Raw genomic sequence first — 23,879 nt, forward strand, 5'->3', positions numbered from 1 at the left:
CCTGGGCAAATCATTTAACCCTGTTTGCCTCAGTTTCATGATCTAGAGGAGATGGTGAACTCTCCAGTGGTTCTTTGCCAAAAAAAACCTCAAATGGGATCACTAAGAACAGGAGTTGACTGAAAAATAACTAACCATTAACTGAATCCAGATAGTGAGCTATTTTTTTTTTGACAACCTAAATTATAGACCTTTTTTATTTAATATTCTTATGTAAGTTATCTTTTTCCCATTTTTTTTCTGAGAAATTTTCATAACCCAGGGCCTTATTGCTCCTTATGATCCTTGGACTTTCATTTTTTTCATCTTTGGCACATTTTCCTTACTCTTTTATCTCATAAGTTCCAATCCAGTTCTTGATATTTTAAACATAAACCAATAATTTCAGGTAATAACTTCGATTATGGCAGATTTCTGACATCTCACTAGATTAATCTGAAAATTATGTCCACAAGTAAGTAAATATAGAATGTATGACAAAATAAACACAAAGTGTTTGAGGGGAGGCTCATTAACAAATGGGATATTTAGGATGGGTCTCTTAAAAAGAATGATAATTAAGCTGAGCCTTGAAGGGACTAGGAACTCTGAGAAGGGTAAATGTGAGAGGAGAGAGCTGGGCAGTAACAATAAATGAGCCAAGAGACAAAATGTTAACATATAGGAGCTAAAAAAGAGGTTAATTTGGGCTGAAACATACATAGATGAGGGGGAATAATGTCTAATCAGTCTGGAAAGATAAATGACAAACACAAACACATCATATTTTATTCTAAATTCAGAGAGAAGCTTCTTGTGCAGAGGAGTAATGTGGTCAAATATAAACATTAAGAAATATATCAATTTGGTAGCTGCAAAGCAAATGAATTAGAGACTACACGTGAGGAAAGCAACTAGGGACCTAATGAAATAGTTCAGGTGAGAAATAATGAAGACCTGGAGTGGGATGGGTGGATTTGAAACATATGAACATATCAGATTTGAGAACTGATTGAATACTGATAACCTAATTTTCATTAAGCAAAATGTTACCAGTAATAAACTCTTGCTAAAGCTTGTTTAGATGACAAAGCACCCAAGGGAATTAACGTTAGCTCTCCACTTTTTCACATTATCACATCTTACTGCCTAATATTCCAACTGTCATTCATCTTCCTTCCATTCCTCTAGGAAAAAAAAAAATCAGAAAAATAGTATTCATGTATTATATTTACCTCTGATCAAAGGTCCTAGTCATGTTTTGTCACCTTATATGGCGAAGCACTGAAACTTCAGACTCTGACAGGATGAGAAATTGAATTTGAACTAATGTACATATATATATGATTAACACTGTAATATATCCAATCCCTACCTCAGTGCTTTTAGAGACATGTTGGTGATTGATGTACAGGAAGCCAAATCAAGATGCCTGAGTTTGGAACAGAACTTGCTAAGGCTAGTACACGTGCTGAAAGAGGATAAAGAAGAATGATCTATATTTTTATAGACACCAATGAAGCAAGACAGATACACATATCCACATTATAGAAAAACCAAACCTTATTTAATTTTCCACATATAGGCAGGAGAAGCTTCAATTTTTATGGCCCAAATAGTCATAACATTGAGAATTATATCAACTGTTTAAATATGAGAATTGGGAGGCTGTCCAAAATGTAAAGATATCCATGAGTGGTCAGGGGAAGGTGTTGTTTAGTTCATATGTAGAAATATTAGATGTCAGCATGGTCTGATTATACTTGTTCTAAAAGGTTTATCTGTTCATTGGAAAAACAAGAGAATTAGGACTATATGTAGTATCTGTTAGAGTAGGAACAAAAACAAAGAAAGATTCATCCCTTCTTTCTTCTCAAACTTCTGCTCAAAATAATCTTTTAACAGACAGAGAAATGTTAGTCAGTGAAGTAGCTAAGGACAGGGAGAAATATGACTTTAGGAATGAGTCATTTGCATGGGAAACACAGAATGGACATGCAATGGGGTCAAACTGGGTAAATTTAGGGGCATAATTATACACTATAATTACCAACTGATTTTCTATTATGCCATTCCTTGGAAAAACTCAAAATTCTTAAATCTGATTCATGTGAGTGACAATAAAAATGCTTTTTCTCTACATTAAAAAAGGACCACTGATACAAACCATTCAGAATGCCAAATGCCTCTAACATTGAAAGATTTCAAGAAAATTAATCTAATAACTACAAAATAAAAGTCTTTTGGACATCTAGTAATATTAATAAGTCATGTCATGAATTTCAAGAATAGTAGAGAAAAAATAAACTATAGCCTGTGATTAAAATGTCTTCCTTTTTCTTTATTCAGTTACTTTTTAAAATCCCCTTTTAGTATCTCCTTATTGAAAAAGAGGCAGTAAATTCCTTCAGATCCTCATGCTACTTCAATAATTAAAATAGACACTATATCAACATTATATATAACATTAAGATTTTGTTAAATTTGTAGAAGGAATGGGTCCAATTTATGGGAATTTCAGTCAATAGAAGAAATGGTTAATCTCATCTTACTCACATAAAACTTACTCACAGTTTCCTTTTAGTTATTTGGTCTTTTAAATTATAAACTTCTCATGGTGAAGCCGATCAATAAACTTATAAACATACAAGTAAGTACAAAGTACTCTGTTCGGCACTGAGGATACAAAAGATTTTTTAAAAATGACAGTCCCTGCTCCTAAGGAATTTACATTCTCTCAAATGGGACATAACACATATTTTGATAAATATTTTAAAAAGTAGGGAATGATTAGGGCAAAAGAAGAGAACTAGACAAAATCCTAGTTCTAGTTCTAGTTCTAGAAAATCCAGAGAATGGTTTCAGCTGGAAAGTCTGCATAGAGGACATGATTAAGAATAATACAGGTCCAAAAACAAGGCATGGGAGCGGTATGTATTTGGCAATAGGAGAAAATACAAAAAGTTTGGAAAACAGGTAATTGTCCAATCTGGCTGAAGGAGATTACTTCTATGAAATAGGGCTAGAAAGGCAATTTGAAGACAGACTATAGAGAACCTTAAGTGCTAGTATTTTATCCTGGAGACAATAGGAGCCACTGAATGTTTTTGAGCAGGGGAGTGACAGTCAGTCCTAGTATACAAAGGGGAAGAGAATGGAGATAGGAAAACCTAGGTCTTCAAATGGTGGACAACATTTGAAAAGCAAGTAATTCTTGTATTTTATATTCTCACAGGATTCAACTGGCTATGATATTTTAACACTTCACTTTAATCGTTAGGATTTGGGGTCCAGTTCCAAAACAATTTTGATTCTATTTATATGTGAACTTAAGTTTCTTTTGGAAAAAAAACTGAACCTTTGTCACAAAAGGTATTCCTAGGTATGGCATAGAATCAAAATGGGTCCATTGTAGGGTATAGTTATATACAAATTATCTATCATATTTTCTATCATGCTATTTCTTTGAAGAATTCAAATTTTCAAACTGCACAAGACTAAAAATGATGTTGCTTTAAATTAAATATGGCTTTGGAACCTGAAGTTCAAACGGCCCAATTAAATACTGCCATCTCACCAGAATCAAAGAGGAAAAGTATCTTTTGTGAGGCAGGATCAAAATCATATTTCTCTAGCCTGAAAAATAATTTACTAACTTCTTAATGTACCAGCAAAAAATAGAAGGCAAGGGAATGGGAACTTTAGTTTGAGTCTAATTTATATGGTACTTACGCATCTGTGGTCTTTGTACATCCATTTAAATTCAGTACTTCAATATTCCTACAGTTTTGTGCAAAGGTCCTTCATGAGAATAGAAAAGAAAGGCTTTCAGATGAAATAGTGGAATTCTACACATTTTAAGGAAGATAATGGTGCATTCTGGTACCATGATTTCTGGTACAAATTTACTAAAACTTTTTCAATAATCACTTTCAAATGTCTGATATCCCTATGTCCCTGAGTTTAAAAAAAAAAAAAGGGGGGGGGGGGGGCTTGAATGCTCTAAGTCACCAGAAGAATCAGTTCTAATGAGCAGGTTCTACTCTCCTAGGTTTTCGTTCCAATAGATTACAGTCTTTTCACTAGACAATTTTCATGGTTAAAACATTCTGAAATAGGATATTTAAAAAGCTGAGAAATTAAAACAGCATTTTCTATATAAAGAATCACTTTGCTTAGTCATGATGGACATTTGACAAGTAAAATAAGCTTTTACATTACCTTAATGCATTGTCTCCTACTCCAAGACAGCCACGCAGACTTAACTTTCGTAAAAAACCACCACATCTTTTAGAAATATTCTCTACTACTCGACCCTATGAAAACAAACAAAAACAAATAAACCGCTCCTTTTGAAAGTATATAGTTGTAGTTTAAACTTATCTAAAGGAATACGAAAGCCTTCAATTAATTTTAGTTTTCCTTCCATTCATTTAAAAAGATCTAGCCAATTTGTGAACCAAATCTCAAACATAACAATCTACAAAGCTTTTCCTCCCTCACTTAATTCCCTAAATATTTATTAATTCATCTATTCATCCCCAAAACTATGTTCTATTGGTTTTTATATAATCAATGAGATATTTTAGATATCACTTGAACAAATATTGTTTTCTATTTTTCATAGTTTATCTCAAAAATCTGTCAATTTTATGAAACTTAGTTCTAAGTTCCTTAAGATCAAATACAATATTGACATGTATAAGTATAAAAAAAATAAAATTGCTGCTTTCTCAGAAGGAGGGATAATGGAAGGGAGAAAACTCAAAATTCAAATTTAAAAAAAAAATGTTTTTTTAAACAAGCAATTGAGAAACAATGATATAAATATAATATGTTGGAGAAAGATGCAATACTATATACACTTGGTTTTGTGTTCCCTTCCACATTGGCAGTGGCAATTCTAGTTCTCTCTTTGGGTTAGTTAACAGAGGTTGACTAAATTTAGTGCACACTTTTATATGTTTGAGATATACACAAGGGTTAAATAATTATGAAGGGGGGGAGACAGTTTAAAATCAGTGGGGAAAGTCATAGAATCAATTTAAACTCAAAGCAATCTCTATTCCATTATACTGTGATGAGACAAAATTGAGATTGCAAAATTTCCTCAAAGCTCATTTTAATTTATTCATCTGATAAATATATAACATTTCACAAACGTAGTATACTTCTTGAGGGAAACTATTTCTAATGGACCACTAAGAAATGAAAGAATGAGGGGGGATGGAAGATAGAAGGAATTGGGAGTAAAATAACTTTTAAAAATCTTTAATATAAAAGCTTTTATTCTTTTAACAATGTGTGAAACTTTTCTAGAAAATCAAGAAATATAAACTTTTTTGTAGCTTTCAATTTTCATTTTAAGATAGGCCACCCCAAGGGCTGAAATAGCAAAATGGGAATTTCGCAACTAACTTGGAATGAGGTTCCCTTTCCTCAACAAAACTATACCTGTAAGCTTCCTCAAGACCCAAAATGTTGAGCCTTAGGAGCTATATATAGAAACCATTTCCTAAATAAAATACAAATCAGCTTGCTCTTTAACAAAGACCAAAATGACTCTTTAAAAAGAGAAAGCACATATATATAATTCTACTGTGAAATTTCTTTTAATCCTTTTCCAAAGAAACAGTTCTGCCCAACCTTAAAAGTTAAAATGAGCTTTTGGGATTCCAGATTTCCCTGAAGTTCAACCACACTCAAATTAATGATTTCTCTTTCTCTCTAGGGAAATGGGAAGAGTTATGCTAATGGTATTAATCTGGTCTATATAGTAATTACACTTTAAAAAGATAAATGAGATCACATATTACATATAATTATACCTCGATATCCCTCTGGAAATCAAATAGGTCAATCCGCTGCCAGTTGCTGCCATCTAGAGCTAGAACATTCCAAGCCTAGATTGAGGAAAGAGTCCACACAAAATTAATTAAGAAAAAAAAAGTCATTTAGGTTTTATGAAAGTTTACTTAAAAGAGCGCCTTACTTTTAACCAATAAAGATCATTTACCCTAATCGTTCCTACTATTAGACCGGTATACACAAAGAGGTGAATGGATGTAGAACCGCTAACATTTGTCAAATGTGCTCAATGTGGGCAATGATCAGGGCAAAACAAAACTATAGGATAAGGACTAATGCTATTTTCTAACTGGAATATTTGGTCTTCTGAATCCAGCAAGCATTGGCTATTGAAGGTATTCACCTAGAATAATAAAACCTGAATTGGAAAAAAGAGAAACAGTAAATGAAGACAAAACAAACAAAGATCACAGGAGTTAGAGGATGAAGGGCCTTAATAATAATCTAGTTCAAAAACTTAACTTTAGAGACAAGGACAAGTGAGACTCAGAATGGGAAAGTGACTTCCCCAAAATCATATTGGTACTAAGTGGTAAAGAAAAGATTAAAATCAGGGTCTCCAATATTTTCCATGCCATCGAAAGTGACGCTAAAGGAAACCATTTTCTACAGATCACTGGGAATTCAAAATTTATCAATTAAATTTTTCTATTGTTAGAATTAAAAATGTAGAATGCATCTGACCTGAAAAGAAGGCACAATTTATTTCTTGGACTGTATGTAGATTTGTTTATATTCTTCTACTACTTCAGACAGCAAGTTAACAAACATGACAATCATTACCACAAGAGGGAGTATCCTTCAAAATGGGACCAGGTTTGGTGACTCAGATGACAACATAGTTACTATAAGAGATCCTGTAAAACTAATTAATCCTGTATTGTAGGTCTGTGGAGACAACAGGAAAGGTTCATTCAAACCTGCCAAGCAATATACTCACAACAAGGAACAGGGCTAAGGATTTGACTGGCATAGGAAATTCTTAGATAATCAAAATGGCAATGATAATAGCAGCTAATATATATATGATACATATATTCACACAGCATTTACTATATATAGCTACATGTTATATTGTACTGTGCCAAATGCCTTACAATTAGTATCTCACAATTGGTCCTTACTAAAAGTATGGGGAAAAGTGTTATAAGCAATTTCATTTTACAGATGAGGAAAAGGAGGCACTTAGGATTAAGTGATTTAATCAAAGTTACACAGGATTAAGTGGCAAAGCTAAGACTGAAATCTAAGTCCTCTGATTTGAATGCCAGCACTCTCCTCTACACTAAACTTTACTTTAGGAGTGAATCAACTGGGTCTCCTTACATTTCAGAAACTAACTAAAAATTAATTACACACACACACACACACACACACACACACACACACACACACACTGTACTTGGGGAAGTTTTGCATTTCAAAGCAGAAAAAAACTAAGGGAAATTATTAGGAAAAAAACTTTCTTGATGATAGTTCTCAATGTACATTAGGAAACTAGTGTGACAAAACATCTGAAGTTTTTCCATATTCAAAGATTCAAATAATCTATCACTTTTGTCCAATATGACTATTAAAACTGCTTTGTATCTTTTAAAACTGGACAAGATATCTAAGTATATAATGAAATAAAACATATAACCTAGGAACTCATAGTATATCAGTGGCAGAGGTGTAACTGAAGAACCTAATCATTAACCATTTGCTAAAATAGTATGCACAATAGTTAAAAGGGACATCTGGAAAGAGCTAAAACTACTATATCTCTCAAAAAGAAAAAATTACCATAATTGAAATACATCATCAAACTTTATCCTTAAAAAATGTCCTATGCCTTACTGTGAAAAAGTATAATTTGTTTTAATGGGATTGTGTTTCTTCTATATTATGGAAAGTCCTTGGAGCTCCTAATATGACATTATAGACATAAGGCATTTTTCAATAGGAAAATGAAACATTCAACTATTCCATAAAATTAAATCATTATTACCTTAAAATTTTTCTAACTATGATACCTTTATCACTGAACATGCCAGCTTAATCATATAAGGAGCCAAGAATAAGAAGAAATTAAAAGGTTAGAGAGCAATTAAATGGAATAATAGATGCATTGGGCCTAGAGTAGGGGAGATAAGTTGAGTCTCAGACATTTACTACTTTTATGAGCCTGGCAAGTCATTTAACTTCTTTCTACATCAGTTTCATCAATAGTAAAAGCTGGTGTGAGAATGAAGTAAGATAATATTTGTAATGTTCCCAGCACAGAGCCTGGCACATAATAGGCACTTAATAAGGCTTATTCTCTTCCCTTCCACTACTTTCCTTTATAAAGAACACATGATAGAATTCTGTAATAATGGTCATGACATCAATTTAGTTTCACAAAGTGTCAAAACATGATCTCATGCAGCATTAATACATACAAGGTTAAATGATTACCCCAACATCAGGATTACAAAAGCAAATTTCATTAAAATTATGCCAGCTATTCTTACCCTGGAGACTTGAGCACAACGACACAATGTAACAACATCCAGAAAAGAGAATATTCTAAAAAGAAAAAGAAAAATTTTATTATAGAATAAAATAAGTTTTTCTTAATTTTAAATATGTATAACAATACAGAACACTTTAAAACAGACTGAACTTCAAAAATAAAAGTAAAAATCAAATTTAGATTTTTTTAAAAGTACAATCCCACAGTTAAACGTTTAATTTTCTACCTTACAATCCCACTGACAATGTAAAACAGAATAATTATTTATTGACTACATAATGACAATTAATACTGGTAACAAGGGTAAGATGGTAAAAGTTGTAGAAGAATTTTTCTCTACGAAAAAATTATGCAACTTTAAAAAAAAAAAAAAAGGAACAAGTCATTGTAATCATTCTGTCAGATAAATTCTACCATACGCGATCTGTAGATGTGACCAGATACATGGAAATGAAAACTCAAAGGGTCACTTCTGCATGAAACATTTCATATCTATAGCACCTTCGTATCCTCTATTTAAAAACAAAAATGATAGTAACCTCCACCATTGGGAAATCAAATCAAAATTTGTCTAAAAAAATGCAGAGACATGCAAAACAAATTTCCGCAACTGCTATATAGCTTTCAGATGGATAGCATATCTTCACATTAATCCTCTAGATCATGAATTGTCTTTGTCATAATTCTTAAAACTTTCAAAATAATCTCAAAAGGCTATCACTGAATAAATTATCCTCTTAGTACTACTCATTTCATTTTTATCAGTTTATAAGTCTTCAAATTATTCATTTTTGCTACAGAATATTCTTAGAATTCCTGTTCACTTCATATCAGTTCACTTAAGTTTTTCTGTGTCTTTTTGAAGTCAGTGACTTCCTAATTTTCAGTACAATAGTCATTAATATTCCACAACTTATTTAAATATTTCTCAAATATTGTACATCTTCTAGTTTTTTTCCGGTACCACAAAAAGGCCTGTTATAAAAATATGTGTACTTTTTTTCTCTTGTGTAGCTGAATCAAAGGCTATATACTGTTTAGTAACTTTGAATATAATTTAATGTTGCTTTTCATGACTAGATCCATGTGGATCCCCCAAGAGTTTATCAATATCCTTATTTCCTATTATCCTTCCAAACTTTATCTTTTTTATTTGGATGATGGCTATAAAACGGAATCTCTGAAATGCCTTAATTTCTGTTTTTTCTGGAAGAGAACTAAACTGCTTACAGATAGCCTAGACTTCTTCCCTTGAGAATTCTCTTCTTTAGACCATATATCAATGACTGGCTCATTTTTAAAATAAATTTGTACCAATTCCTTATATCTAAGAATGTGACCTTGTTCAGAAAAACTTCTATAGAAAATCTTTCTCTACTTGTGTTTTCCTTTTTGTTCTTACTGTATTAAGATTTCTTTAATAAAATTTAAAAATTTTATATAATCAAAATCATGCATTTTATTTTCTATGATTCTTTCTATTCCTTGGTTAATCATGTACTTTTCTCCTATTTCACTCATTTAATAAGAAACTTTCAAAAATATTTTGTTTTGAGAATTTCCCTGTCATCATTTGTGATAATAAGTACTATAAAATCAGTTGGTGTACAACATAACTTATAGTCCTTTATTCCATCAGATTATGTAGACTCAATGTACATGACTTGAAAAATTCTCAATTCTACTTTAAGGTAAACAAACAATCAAACAATCTTCTGTCTTCTATTGTTTAGGATTATTATTTGCTATTTGGCACAGGTCCTTGTCAACAAATTAGATTAAAAATCAAATTTGTATTTCATAAAGTAAATTACAGTAGTTCTTAAATTTAAAAAACTGTTAAATATAAAAAAAAATTAATCATGTGATTAATTAAAATTGAGGATAAACTAAAGGGCAAATTTAGTAAGGCAGTAAAACTAATCTACATCCAGCAAGCTAAGAAATGTTTTGTCACATAGGTAGAGAAGTTCCTAATTATAAGCACAGAAAAGAAATTATAATGCCAACATCATCATCAAATTAATTAGGTGGGTTTAGGAGCACTATAACAAGGTTTGGAGTATGTACTATTCAGAAAAAGAAAAAACAGTAGTGCCAGCAATGAGCAAAAATCATGTTATGATTACTACAGTCAGTTTGCTAGCCAGAGTAGAGTGGCTGTTATTGGAAAAGAAAATGATTAATTTTGATGCAAATGGCATGAAAACCTTTTAAATTCTCTTCTTTCAAAAGGTACTTCATCTTTGTGTTTACAGACGCTAATTCCTAACTAACCAAAAAAGAAGCATATATAAAAAGAGAAAAGGAAAAAGAATAGGTGAGTGATTTAGAAATATCAGGTGTGAAGTTACAAAAAGAACATTAAGAAAGAATGCCTTCATATAGATTTGGTATACATTAAGACCTTTTGCTTCCTAGAAGATATAAAAGATAAATGGCACTCTAAATGCTTAATAAGGAACAACAATTGGTGAACAAGTTAACATGTTTGTTCTTTAAAGTGACAGGTGAATAATTATGAAAAAATGCTTTATACCTACTATTGATTAGAGAAATACAAATTAAAACAACTCTGAATTGTTAGTTGTTTAAATTCCAACTTCCTACATATCAAATTGGCTAATATAATAGAAAAGGTAAATGACAAATGTTGGAAGGGATATGGAAAAATGGGGATAGCTAAAGAACTGCTGGTAGAATTGTGAACTGATACAACTATTCTGGAGAGGAATTTGGAACTATGCTCAAAGTGCTATAAAACTCTATGATCCAGAAATACTACTACTATGTCTATATCTGAAAGAGATAAAAAAAAAAGGGGAAAGGACCTAGATATTAAAAAATTAATAGCAACTCAATTTTACTATATCTAAAAATTGGAAATTGAGAGGATGCCCATCAATTGGAGAATGACTGAAGAAGCTGTGGTATATGATTGTGATGGAACACTATTGTGTTTAAGAAACGAAGAACAGGATGTTTTCAGAAAAAAGTGGACTTAATGAATTGATGCAAATTAAAAGTGAGCAGAACCAGAATATTATATAGGGTAACAATAATATCTCATGATGATCAATTGTGAATTGACTTAACTATTCTCAGATCCAATGCAATGATCCAAGATGAAACCAAAGTTATTCACAATGAAAAAAGCTATCTACATCCACAGAAAGAAGTTGGAATTCAAAATTTAAAAATTAACCTCATTTCTAAAATATATAGAGAACAGAATCAAATTTATAAGGATATAAGCCATTCCTCAACTGATAAATTGTCAGAGGACTTGGAAAGGCAATTTTCTTTCCATTAATTGAAGAATTTCAAGATGATGAAATTGAAACAATTTCTAGTTACATGAAAAAATGTTCTAAATCACTAGTGATTACAGAAATACAAATTAAGACAACATTAAGGCACCGCTAAATACCTATTCAATTGGCTACTATGATAGGAAAAGATAATGATAAATTTTGGCTTTCTGATAGTTGACCATTGTCTAATATTGGTGTTACTGTGTATAATGTTCTCCTGATTCTGCTCATTTTACTTTATATCAGTTCACATAAGCCCAGATTTTTCTGAAAGTATCTTGCATATCATCTCTGATAATATAATAATAGTTTTTCATCACAATAATATATGACTACTTCAGCCATTCCCTATTTGATGGGCATCCCCTCAATTTGCATATTTCACCACAATTCAAAGTTCAGTGCTTTTGTGACCCAATTTCCCCATAATATTGCCAACATTTATACCTTGTAGTTGTTTTAATTAGCATTTCTCTAATCAATAGTGATTTAGAACATTTAGAACATCTATGAGTATAGATGGGAAACCTATCTTTTGACCACTTATCAAATAAAGAATGATTTGAATTCTTACAAATTTGGCTCAACTCAAACTCATTTGACAAACAAGATCATGTGTTGCAACAAAAAAAAAAAAAAAAAAAAAAAAAAAAAAAAAAAAAAAATCACAATTAAAGAGAGCCATCTGCACTCAGAGAGAGGACTATGGGAACTGAGTATGGACCACAATATAGTATCTTTACTCTTTGTTGCTGTTTCTTGCATTTCGTTTGTTTTTTTTTTCAATTTTTTTCCCCTTTTTGATCAGATTTTTCTTGTGCAGCAAGAAAATTTGTGTGGAAATATATAAAGAAGAATTGCATGTTCTTAATTTAACATATATTGGATTCCTTGCCATCTAGGGGAAAAAATAGAGGAAAGGGAGAAAATTTGGAACACAAAGTTTTGCAAGGGTTAATGTTGAAAATTACCCAAGCATATGTTTTGAAAATAAAAAAGCTTTACTTAAAAAAAATTCACATTTATGATTACTGTGTATTCCCTGCATCCTGTTTTTTCCCATTTTATTTTTCATTCTGTCTTCTTCCTTCCTTTCCCTGCTCAAAAATATTTTCTTTCTGACTACTGCTTCTTCCAATCTACTCTACTTTCCCTAAGTCCCCTCCCCCTTTTTAATCCTCTTCCTCTCCTACTTTTGCTATAGGGTAAGATAGATTTTTCTTTTCTTTTTTTTTTTTTAACTGGGGTTAAGTGACTAATCTAGGGTCACATAGCTAAGAAATGTTAAGTGTCTGAAACCACATTTGAACTCAGGTCCTCCTGACTTCAGGGCTGGTGTTCTATCCACTGTGCCCCCTAGCTGCCCCCATAAGATAGATTATCTATACCTATATTATTTTCTTTGAGCCAATTCCAATGAGAGTAAGTTTCAAGCACTATCATCACCACACCCTCATTTACCTTTCTACTGTAAAAAGCACCTCCTTTATGTTTAAATTGATTAAATATCCATTTTTCCCCTAACGGATTATATTCAGTATTGCTCAGTAAGTTATTTTTGGTTGTAATCCTAGCTTTTCTGCCTTCCAGAATATCATATTCTGTCCAAATCTTTAATATAGAAGCTGCTAGATCACCCATGATCCTGAACTGGGGTTCCATGATATTGACTTATTTCTTTCTGGCAATTTGTAATATTTTCTCCTTGACTTGGGAGTCCTAGAATTTGGCCTTAATATTCCTGGAGTTTTTATTTTGGCAACTCTTTATCAATGATCAAAAGATCAATGGACAATTTAAATGTCTACTCCAGTTGTGGGACATCAAGGCTTTGATATTTGATATTTTTGATATCAAGGAATATCATATTTCCGTTGACAATTTCTTGAAAAACAGTGTCTAAGCTCCTTTTTTGATCATGACTTTTAGAAACTCCAATAATTATTTTGTTTGTTTCCTAGTATCTCATGGGGTGAGCTTCTACTTGCCCAACTAGAATTTGTAAGGAATTATTTTCTTCAGTGAAGTTTTGTGATCTCCTTTTCCATTTGGCTAATTCTGCTTTCTGAGAAATGCTTTTCTTCAACAGATTTTTGTGCTTCTCTTGCCATTATTCTTTTTTTTTTTTTTTAAAGTATTATTTTCTTTCTTCTTTGTTGTATGAATTCTTTACCAAGCTGTTGACTCTTTTCTTCTAAAGTTTTTCTTTACCTCTTAATTTATTTTTAAAATCCTTTTTGAGCTCTTCCAGGGACTGAGACCAATCTGCATTTTCCTTTGAAGCTTTGTGCTTTTAGCTGCTTTGAATTTATGGTCTTCTTCTGAGTTTGTGTTTTGATCCTTCATGTCACCCAAAGAATCTTTATGATTAATATCTTTTTCTCTTTATTCATTTTTTTTCTAGTTTATTTCTACACGTTTAACTTTATGTTGCAATTGGGCTCTGCTAATAGGGTGAAAGGAAACCCATAATTCAGGGTTTCTTATTCTGCTGTTTTCAAAGCTAATTTTGGAGAACTGTTAAATTTTCTAAGGTGGTATGATCTAAGAAGTGATGTGGTCACTACTCTCTTGGTCTCTGCATGACCACAACCACTATTTAAGTACTATTAAGGGCATGATGGAAATTAAGCAAGTAAGCACAGCAGAAGGATACTGTGCTGGGCACACACTGGGCAGAAGAGACGAGTTCAATCAATAAACAATTATTTATTAAGCATCTATTAAGTGTCAAGCACAGTTGGAAACAGAGAGGCAAAAGAGAGTTCGAGCCCTCAAAAGCAGTAAGAATCTCATGGGGGACTACATACAAAGCAAGCTATGACTTGGAAAGACATTAGAATTAAGAGGGATTGGGAAAGATTTCCTGTGTAGATCAGATTTTATTAGGGACTAAATGGAAACAGGAAATCAGAGTAGAGGAGGGAAAACATTCTAGGAATAGGGGACAATCAGAGACCGTGTCCAGAGCTTGAATTCCAGTGTCACTAAGCTGAAAAATATCTGTTGGAAAATTAAGGCATAAGAAGATTAAAATGTAAAAGAGCACCGTTATGAAAGGCTCTGTATATCAAAAACAGCATTTGCAATTTGATCCTGGAGGCAACAGGAAGCTAATGAAGTTTACAGAGTAGAGAGATAACATTGGTGCACCTGTACTTTTAGGAAAATCACTTCAACAGCTAAATGGAGGACAGAACAAATTTGATAGAGACTGAGACAGGCCAATTCAGCAGCAGGCTACTGATAATACTCCAGGCATAAGAGAACAAGGAATGATAGCAGTGTTAGAAAAGATGCAAGATTGAATTTTTTAAAAATGCTGTAAAGGAGAAATCAATAAGACTTGATAACAGATTGGATATGAAGAAGTTCAGGATGACTGCTGAGTTGTGTGTCTTAAGAGATTAGGAAGATGATATGTTGCCCTACACAGTTAAAAGCAAGGTAGAAGGGGTGAGAGTCTGAGAGAAAAGAAAACAAGCTCTGTTTCAGGCATGTTTACATTAAGATACCTACTAGACATCCAGTTTGAGATGTATGGAAGATAAATGGAGATACAAGACTGGAAGCTAGCAGAGACGTTGGAGAAGGATAGGTATATTTGAGTATCATTAGCATAGGGATGGTAATTAAATCCATGGCAACTGATGAGATCAGATCACCAAGTGAGGCTGTATAGAAGAAAAAAAGATTCAAGAACTCTAGGAGATCACCTACAGTTAGTAAGCATGATGTGGAAGAGGATCAAACAAAGGAGACTGAGAAGAAGTGATCAAATAGGTAGGAGAACCAACAAAAATGATATTTCAAAAAACCCAAAGAAGAAAGCATCAAGAAAGAAATATTAATTACCTTTCTTTCACCTGTGAAAGGTGGACAGATCAAAGAGATTGAGGGTGAGACAAAAGACCATTGGATTTGGCAAGTGAAATGATTGCTGGTAACTCCAGAGACACATTTGAGTAGAAAAATAAGGGGGTTATAAGAATCCCCAGCATGTAACTGGATTGTATGGCATAAGAAGAGAGTGACAAGAAAGAAAATGGAAGCTTTTGGCTAGGCTTTTCAAACAATTTAGGTCTACAAAAGACTGAAGACAACAGTGAAGATAAATGGATCAAGTGAGACTTTATTCAGGACAGGAGAGACATGGATACATTCATGGGCAGTGAAGAACAAGCCAATAGAAAAAAAAAAAAAAAAAAAAAAAAGAATGATACTAAGATATCAATTGTTGAACTGGTCTAAATTTTTGAAAACTTTTCCTTTTTTGACAATTTACATATTTATCCATCTTTGGTATCTCTCTTTGTCTATGGTAACTTAAAAAGGTCAGATTTACAAGGTCTTTCATTATAATGCTATTGTGTTATAATTTTTCCAAATCAGAAGCTTTGAACTAATTTAGAATCAAGGGCTCTTTTATTATTCCATCACCTATCTTACACTTCAAATATTTCTTAATCATGGTAAGATATGAGCTTACATTTATATATGGCATTAAATAAAACATCTCACATTTCTATTATTCAAACTGCATCATGCATTTAGATAAACACCTTACAGATGTACAAAAGCATATAGGCAGCTAATATGTATGTACAGTGCTCAGTCTGTGTGACAAACCACTTAACCTATCTGCCTCAGTTTCCTCATCTGTAAAAATGAGAATAATAGTAACACCTACTTGACAAGATTGTTGGACTAAGCACATTGCTTAGTCCATAATAGATGCTAGCTTTTATTAATTATAATTATTATTTATCACTAATGGGAAATGAGTTGGGCCCAGAGTTGAACAGAAGACTAGATTGCTCTTGTAGTATGAAAAAGTTTTGCACAAAAACAGAAGCATATTTTTTTAATACTAACATTCTACTGATGATGCTTATGTCAATGACACATGGAATTACAACTGCCTCTGAAGAACTAAAAACAAACTACACAGAAGACAAAGGAGAAGCATATGCTAGATATAAAGATTACAAAAATAAGAAACACCCCTCCCCAATCAAAAGTAAAAGACTTTCGAGGAAGGAAAAGAATAGGAGGAAAATGTGGGCTTGCCATGAGAAGAATTAGGGACCATAGATGAATGGTCTGATTCTTCTAATGGCACCTTCAAAATGTCAGGAGAAAGCAAGGAAGGCAGTCCGCACATTGGGTGGACTATTATATTATATTGTACTTTTAGGAGATGAATAACAATTTTCTTCAATGGGCAGTCCATGAAGAACTATAAACTGTGCAACTGGAATCAACTCCTGTACTAATGAGATTACAGATGCATCAGAATAACTATGTCACATGCATCTCAATAACCTGGAAGTAGGTAGTAAAACTATTATTATTCTCATTTAACTAGAAGAGAAATAGTCAGAAAAGCAAACTGCCCTAGATATTCACCTAGCAACTGATTCCTATTCAGCACCATTTCCCATTATATTATTTGCCTTCATTGAGAAGTCAGTAGCAAAATTAGTTAGTGTGAACTTCTGTTATCAAGTTCAATACAGTGGACCTATCCTTTCTTGTTGTCCAAAATGTATCCTTACAAATCTTTTTTTTTCCCCTTACTATCCTTAGCAATTGAGGCAACCCTTTCTAGATGTTTAGCTTTCTTAATTCTATTGTTATTAAAAAAATTTTTTGTTAAAAGCTTTTTATTTTCAAAATATATGCAATATATACAATGATCCTTGCAAAACCTTGTGTTCCAAATTTCCCTGGTTTCCCCTCATCCCCTCCCCCAGATGGCAAGTAATACAATATATATTAAACATATGCAATTCTTCTATATATATTGCTACAATTATCGTGTTGCACAAGAAAAAATCAGATAAAAAAAAAGAAAAAGAAAACAAAATGCAGGTAAACAACAAAAAGAGTAAGAATGTTATGTTGTGATCCACCTTCAGTGCTCAGTCTTCCCTCTGTGTGTAGATGGCTCTCTCCATCACAAGACCATTGGAACTGGTCTAAATCATCTCATTGTTAAAAAGAGCCACATCCATCAAAGTTAATGACTGTATAATCTTGCTGCCATGTATAGTGATCTCCCAGTTTTGCTTACAATACTTGGCATCAGTTCATTTAAATTTCTTCAATTCACTCTGAAATCATCCTGCTGATTACTTTTTATAGAAACTATACCATAACTTATTCGTTCATTCTCCAAATGATGGGCATCCACTCAGTTTCCAGTTTCTTACCACTATAAAAAGGGCTGCCACAAACATTTCTGCACATGTTGATCCTCTTTTCTCCTTTATCTCTTTGGGATATAAGCCCATTCACTTCTGAATGGGTATGGACAGTTTGATAGCTCTTTGGGCACAGTTCCAAACTGGTCTACAGAATGGCTGGATAAGTTCACAACTCTACCAACAATGTATTAGTGTCCCAGTTTTCCCACATTCCCTCCAACATTCATCATTATCTTTTCCTGTCATTTTAAAGCCAATCTGACAGGTGTGTAGCAGTACCTTAGCATTGTCTTGAGTTGTCTTAATTTGCATTTCTCTGATCAATAGTGATTTAGAGGACCTTTTCATATGATTAGAAATGTTTCCAATTTCTTCATCTGAAAAATGCTCATATCATTTGACAAAATTGTTCATATCCTTTGACCATTTATCAATTGGAAAATGGCCTGAATTCTTATGAATGAGCCAGATCTCTATATATTTTGTTTATTTATTTATTTGTTTTTGCTGAGGCAATTGAGGTTAAGCGACTTGCCCAGGGTCACACAGCTAGGAAGTGTCTGAGACAGATTTGAACTCAGGTCTTCTTGACTTCAGGGCTGGTGCTCTATCCACTGTGCCATCTCTACAGGGCTGGTGCTCTATCCACTGTGCCATCTCTACATATTTTAGAAATGAGGCCTTTATCAGAACCCTTGGATATAAAGATTTTCCCCCAATATTCTGATTCCCTTCTAATCTTGTCTGTATTGATTTTGCTGGTACAAAAACTTTTTAACTTAATATAATCAAAAGTATCTATTTTGTATTCAGTAATGTATTCCAATTCTTCTTTGGCCACAAATTCCTTCCTTCTCCACAGATCTGAGAAGTAGACTATCCTTTGTCCTTCTAATTTGCTTATATTACTCTTTATGTTTAAATTGTGAACCCATTTAGACCTTATCTTGGTATAGAATGTTAAGTGTGGGTCAATGCCTAATTTCTGCCATACTAGTTTTCCAATTTTCCCAGCAGTTTTTGTCAAATAGTGAGTTCCTATCCCCAAAGCTGTATTCTTTGGGTTTGTCAAACACTGGATTAGTATAGTCATTGATTATTATGTCCTGACATGATAATTATTAATAATTAATTATTAAATTTAAAAACCAAATTATATCTGCACCCTCTAAGTATACCCCTAACACAGAACTCAAGAGTTAAACAAATCTTTCCATATAGGGATATATAAGCTTTTTAACTTTTAGAAGAACATTATTTTTGCTATTTATTTTATCTGTGAATATAAATGGGATTAACTCTCCCATAAAATAGAAGTGGATAGCAGACTGGATTAAAAGCCAGAATCTTACAATTTATTGTTTACAAGAAACACATTTAAAACAGAATAGCATATTCAGAGTAAAGGTAAAATGGAGCAGAATTTATTATGCTTCAGCTGAAGTTAAAAAAAAAGTAGGGGTAGCGATCCTGATCTCATTTCTAAAATATGTAGAGACCGGGCAGTTAGGTGGCGCAGTGGATAAAGCACCAGCCCTTAAGTCAGGAGGACCTGAGTTCAAATCTGACTCAGACACTTTCACTTCCCAGCTGTATGACCCATAGCAAGTCATTTAATCCCAATTGCCTCAGCAAAAATAATCATAATAATGATAAAATTACTATCTCTATGTTCCCTGCCATCTTGTTTTCTCCCAGTTATACTTTTCTCTTTCCTTTCCCTTCTCCTCAGTATTTTGTTTCTGACTATCCCCTTACTCAAGCAGCCCTCCCCCTTACACCTTTCCCCTTCTACTTCTGTTTTCCTTTCTATTTGCCTCCCCCTTTCCTTTCCCCTTTCCCCTCCTACTTCCCTATAGGGTGAGACAAGCTACTCTGTGAAACCAAATATGTCTGATATTCTCTATATGAGCCAAATCTGATGAGACTAAGATTCACACAATGTTCAACCCCTTCCCTTCTTTTCCTCAATTGTAATGTCTTTTTTGCCTCTTCATGAGATAGAATTTAACTCCCTCCTTTTTCCTCTTCTTTCAGTAGAATCACCTATCCTCCTCTAAGTTTCTTTTTAAAAGCAAATTATATCTGCACCCTTTAAATATACCCATAACACAGATCAAGAGTTAAACATATCATCTTTCCATATAAGGATATATAAGCCTTTTAACCTTTAAAAGAATGTTATTTTTTTTCTTTTTTTCTTTTGTATCTTTTAATGCTTCTCTTGAGTTCTGTATTTGAAGTTCAAATTTTCTATTCAGCTTTTGGTCTTTTCATCAGATAAAAATGAAATTTACCTGTTTTATTGAATGTCTATTTTTTTTCCCTGAAAGATAACGCTCAATATTGATGGATAGTTGAATTTTGGCTGCAATCCAAGTTCCTTTGCCTTTTGGAATATCATATTCTATGCCTTTCAATCCTTTAAAGTGGAAGCTGCTAGGTCCTGGATAATCCTGATTGTGGCTCAATATTTGAATTGTTTCCTTCTAGCTTCTTGCAATACTTTTTCCTTGATTTGATAATTTTGAAATTTAGCTACAATGCCCCTTGGAGTGGACTCCTTCAGGAGGTGATTGGTGAATTTTTTCAATGGCTATTTTACCCTTTGGCTCTAAGATATCAGGGCAATTTTCCTTGATGATTTCTTGAAAGATGATGTCTAGATTCTTTTTTTCCCATCATAGCTTTCAAGAAATCCAATAATTCTTAGATTGTCTCTCCTAGATCTATTTTCCAGGTCAGTTGTTTTTCCAATGAGATATTTTACATTTTCTTCTATTTGTTTTTCATTTTTTGGTTTTGTTTGACTGATTTTTGAAGTCTCATTGAGTCATTCACTTCTAGTTGTTCAATTCTAATTTTTAGTGAAATATTTTCTTCAGTTAGCTTTTATCTTCTTCTTCACATATCCTTTTTAGACTGGAGGATATTAGAGCTCCCTGTATAACTGTCCCCCCTCCTTTTCTTCTTCACTGGAGTCATCTATGACACCTGAAAGATACCTGAACTGTGTAAAGGAACCTGAAAATTCTATGTGGGAATAGTGGGAAAAATACTCCAAACACAGAGAAAGAAGCAAAAGGAGATAAGAGATCTATTTTAGTAAAATTTACTTGGAGAATCCTACTGGACATCCAGATGGAGACATTCAAGAAGTTCAGAAACAATCTCTTACAAAAAGTTTTCCTGATCCTCACATGTACTTTTTCTATACTGGTGATATAATGGCTGTTTAAAAATGTATGCTCTGCTGCACCTGATGACAAACACTAAATGATGACATAGCAGAATCCCAGCTATTATGAGAAAATTGAATCTTCCACCTGTCCATAGTAGTTACTATTGTATGGTGTTTACATTTATTGCTTTCCCATCTTTATTTCCAACTCATGATTCTTAAAGGAGAATGTTAGAACAAAAAAATAGTTCTCATTCTAATCTGTCTTTATCTGAATACACTTAAGAGTGAACTCAGATTTCTTTCTTTACTCAAAGTCATTGTAAAAAAAAAATGCAATGGGCTCTTTATTCTAATCAAACAGAAGAAAGAAGAAAAACATTTAAGCCCCAATGAAAATAGGCTTTTCGCTACCTTTCCAAAATCTAGGATCAAGTTTAATTTCTACTATCATAACACTGTGTTCATCTAGGAATGCTTTATATAATTACATGAGGTACACACACACACACACACACACACACACACACAAAATCTCTCTCCATTCATTCTCATTCTGTTTAGAACCCAAAGAAATATCTATATTTTCAGGAAATAATGAAAATGCTCTTTTGATTTTATATTTCAAGTTACAACTCTATTAGGATTAGCCAAAGACATCTGCTGAAATCTGTTATGTTGTTAAAACTTTTGTTTTACTCTTAATAGAATTATGTAGAATAAAGATCATGATTTTTTGAATAATGTTGAATATGCATGTAATTCTCCAAAAATGGGAAAAAGACAGATTATGAATCCATATCAATCAACATTTTTTATGCTATAGAATGACTAATTCAGGTTTCCACAAATGCTGAACTCTAATGTGAACATGAATATTTCTCAAAAAAGGAAGTGTCCAAACTTTCAGAAGGTAAATGAAAATAATAAATAGTTCAAAAATCTGGAAAAACCCACCACATCTTATTCTTTTATGTATTGTTTTATGATTTAATATGGTTTGTTTTCAAAAGATAGTAAAAGATTTCTTCTATGTTTATAGAATATGTTTTTCAAGAATAATGAAGAGATTAATTTCCCATCATAAAACTAGTTCTAACTTAAGAAACTCATTACTTTGGGAGTCTTTGAAAAATTGTAGCTTTACTATCCCACAACAAAGTAGCCTGTGGAGTTAAATGGTAATGGAATATATAATAGTTAAGATACCAAAAGAAGCAATAGTATAAAGAATAGCTTGATATATTTTTCTTTTATTTACCTTTTATTTTTAGATTAAATGTTTTTATTGATGCTTTTAAAAATAAACTATGACTTGATTACCCTAAACCACCATTTCTAAGTGAGAAAATAGTTAAGCAAGACTAGATCAGCTACATCTGACAAGGCATACAATATTCTATTCCCTCGTTTCTACTGGAAAAAAGAGAGTGAATTTCAATACAGGTTCCAAACACCAAACTAATTACTTCAATTAACCTAAAGGCAATTCCTTTAAAAGGAAATTTCATTCCTTACTATTTGTCACCACTATCTTAAAGCACAATAGAAGATACTAGTAACAATACTTAGCAAAATATTATTGTCTACATCTATTCTTTTATAACCACCCCTGCCAAAGTCAAAAGGAAACAAAAATTCATTCTTTAGAGTCAATAAAGTGATCGCATATTTTAGTGAGAGAGTATCTTTTAAAATTCAATCACAAAACTATTTTTGACATGTACTTGGAATAAAATACTATTGAGAAAAAGAAACTAAAAAATTCAATTCATAGAGCAAAAAGACTGACAATGGAAGCAGCTGGTGGAAGCTATGAATAAACACAAAATGAAAAGACTTCATGGAATGGTAGGTACATAACTAAGCACAGGCAGCAATCAAGTTATCAAAGGATGGTGCTATATTTATGTGTAAGTTGGTTATTAGGAACTTAGCAGATGTTTTCTCATGTAAATATTATAAATGGTGATTAGATTTCCAAGCCAGTTCATAAAAGCTTATTTAACTCATAAAGCAGGTGAAATTTTACCAACCATATGTAACCTGAGCCCTAAATTCATATCAACAGAGAACTTGAGAGCCAAAAGAGACCCCCATCCTTTCTGGTCTGGCCAATACAAAACTATCATCCTCCTCATAACAAATTAATTTCTACTTGAATAACTCCAAGGAGAAGGAATCCATCAACTTTCCAGATAAGGCATCACATTTTTAGACACCACTAAGTGTTAGGAGTTTTTCCTGACACCAATCCTAAATTTTCTTCTTTGAAACTTCTTTCCCATTATTCCCGATTCTGCCTCTTTGGCAATTCCACCTTCATATGATGGCCCTTCAAATAATGAAAGAGAACTATCATATTCCCTTCAGTTTTCTCTTCTCCAGGCTAAATATACACAGGTCTTTGAATCTTTTCCTCACAAAACGTGGACTGGAAGTCCTTTACTATACTTGTTGCCCCACTCTAGGCACTCTCCAGCTTATCAACATCCTTCATACACTGTGGCAGGTAAAACTGTTAAAATACAATACTCAAGATTACCTCTGAAGGAGGTAAAATATAGTGAAATTATCACCTCCCTATACTTGAAAATTTATGCCCCTTGTAATTCAGCACAAGATTGTTCTAACTTTTTTGTATGTCACACCACAATATCGACTTCTCTGAAGGTGAAAGCTAGATAATCATTTTTCAGAACTGCTATCTTAACTGTGTCTCCTCACTTTTTGCACTTAAGTAGATTTTATATATCTAAGTATAAAGACACACATACACACACAACCTTGCATTTCATTACATTAGACTTAATGTCTTACCAGTTTTAACT

General features: G+C 32.7%; 1 protein-coding gene across 6 annotated transcripts in view; it reads right to left on the minus strand.

The window, feature by feature from the left end:
• Positions 1 to 23,879, minus strand: part of FBXL20 (F-box and leucine rich repeat protein 20) — a 114,137-nt gene that overhangs the window by 27,302 nt on the left and 62,956 nt on the right. For all 6 annotated transcript variants that reach the window (XM_074261372.1, XM_074261371.1, XM_074261370.1 and 3 more), the window contains exons 3-7: positions 8,343 to 8,397; positions 5,808 to 5,882; positions 4,201 to 4,295; positions 3,712 to 3,780; positions 1,355 to 1,450 (exon numbers count right to left, since the gene is read on the minus strand). In XM_074261372.1, coding sequence (XP_074117473.1) covers positions 1,355 to 1,450; positions 3,712 to 3,780; positions 4,201 to 4,295; positions 5,808 to 5,882; positions 8,343 to 8,397 — 390 coding nt within the window. The remainder of the gene's footprint in view (positions 1 to 1,354; positions 1,451 to 3,711; positions 3,781 to 4,200; positions 4,296 to 5,807; positions 5,883 to 8,342; positions 8,398 to 23,879) is intronic.

The sequence above is a fragment of the Sminthopsis crassicaudata genome, chromosome 4 (assembly GCF_048593235.1).
Source record: "Sminthopsis crassicaudata isolate SCR6 chromosome 4, ASM4859323v1, whole genome shotgun sequence".
Lineage (NCBI taxonomy): Eukaryota > Metazoa > Chordata > Mammalia > Dasyuromorphia > Dasyuridae > Sminthopsis > Sminthopsis crassicaudata.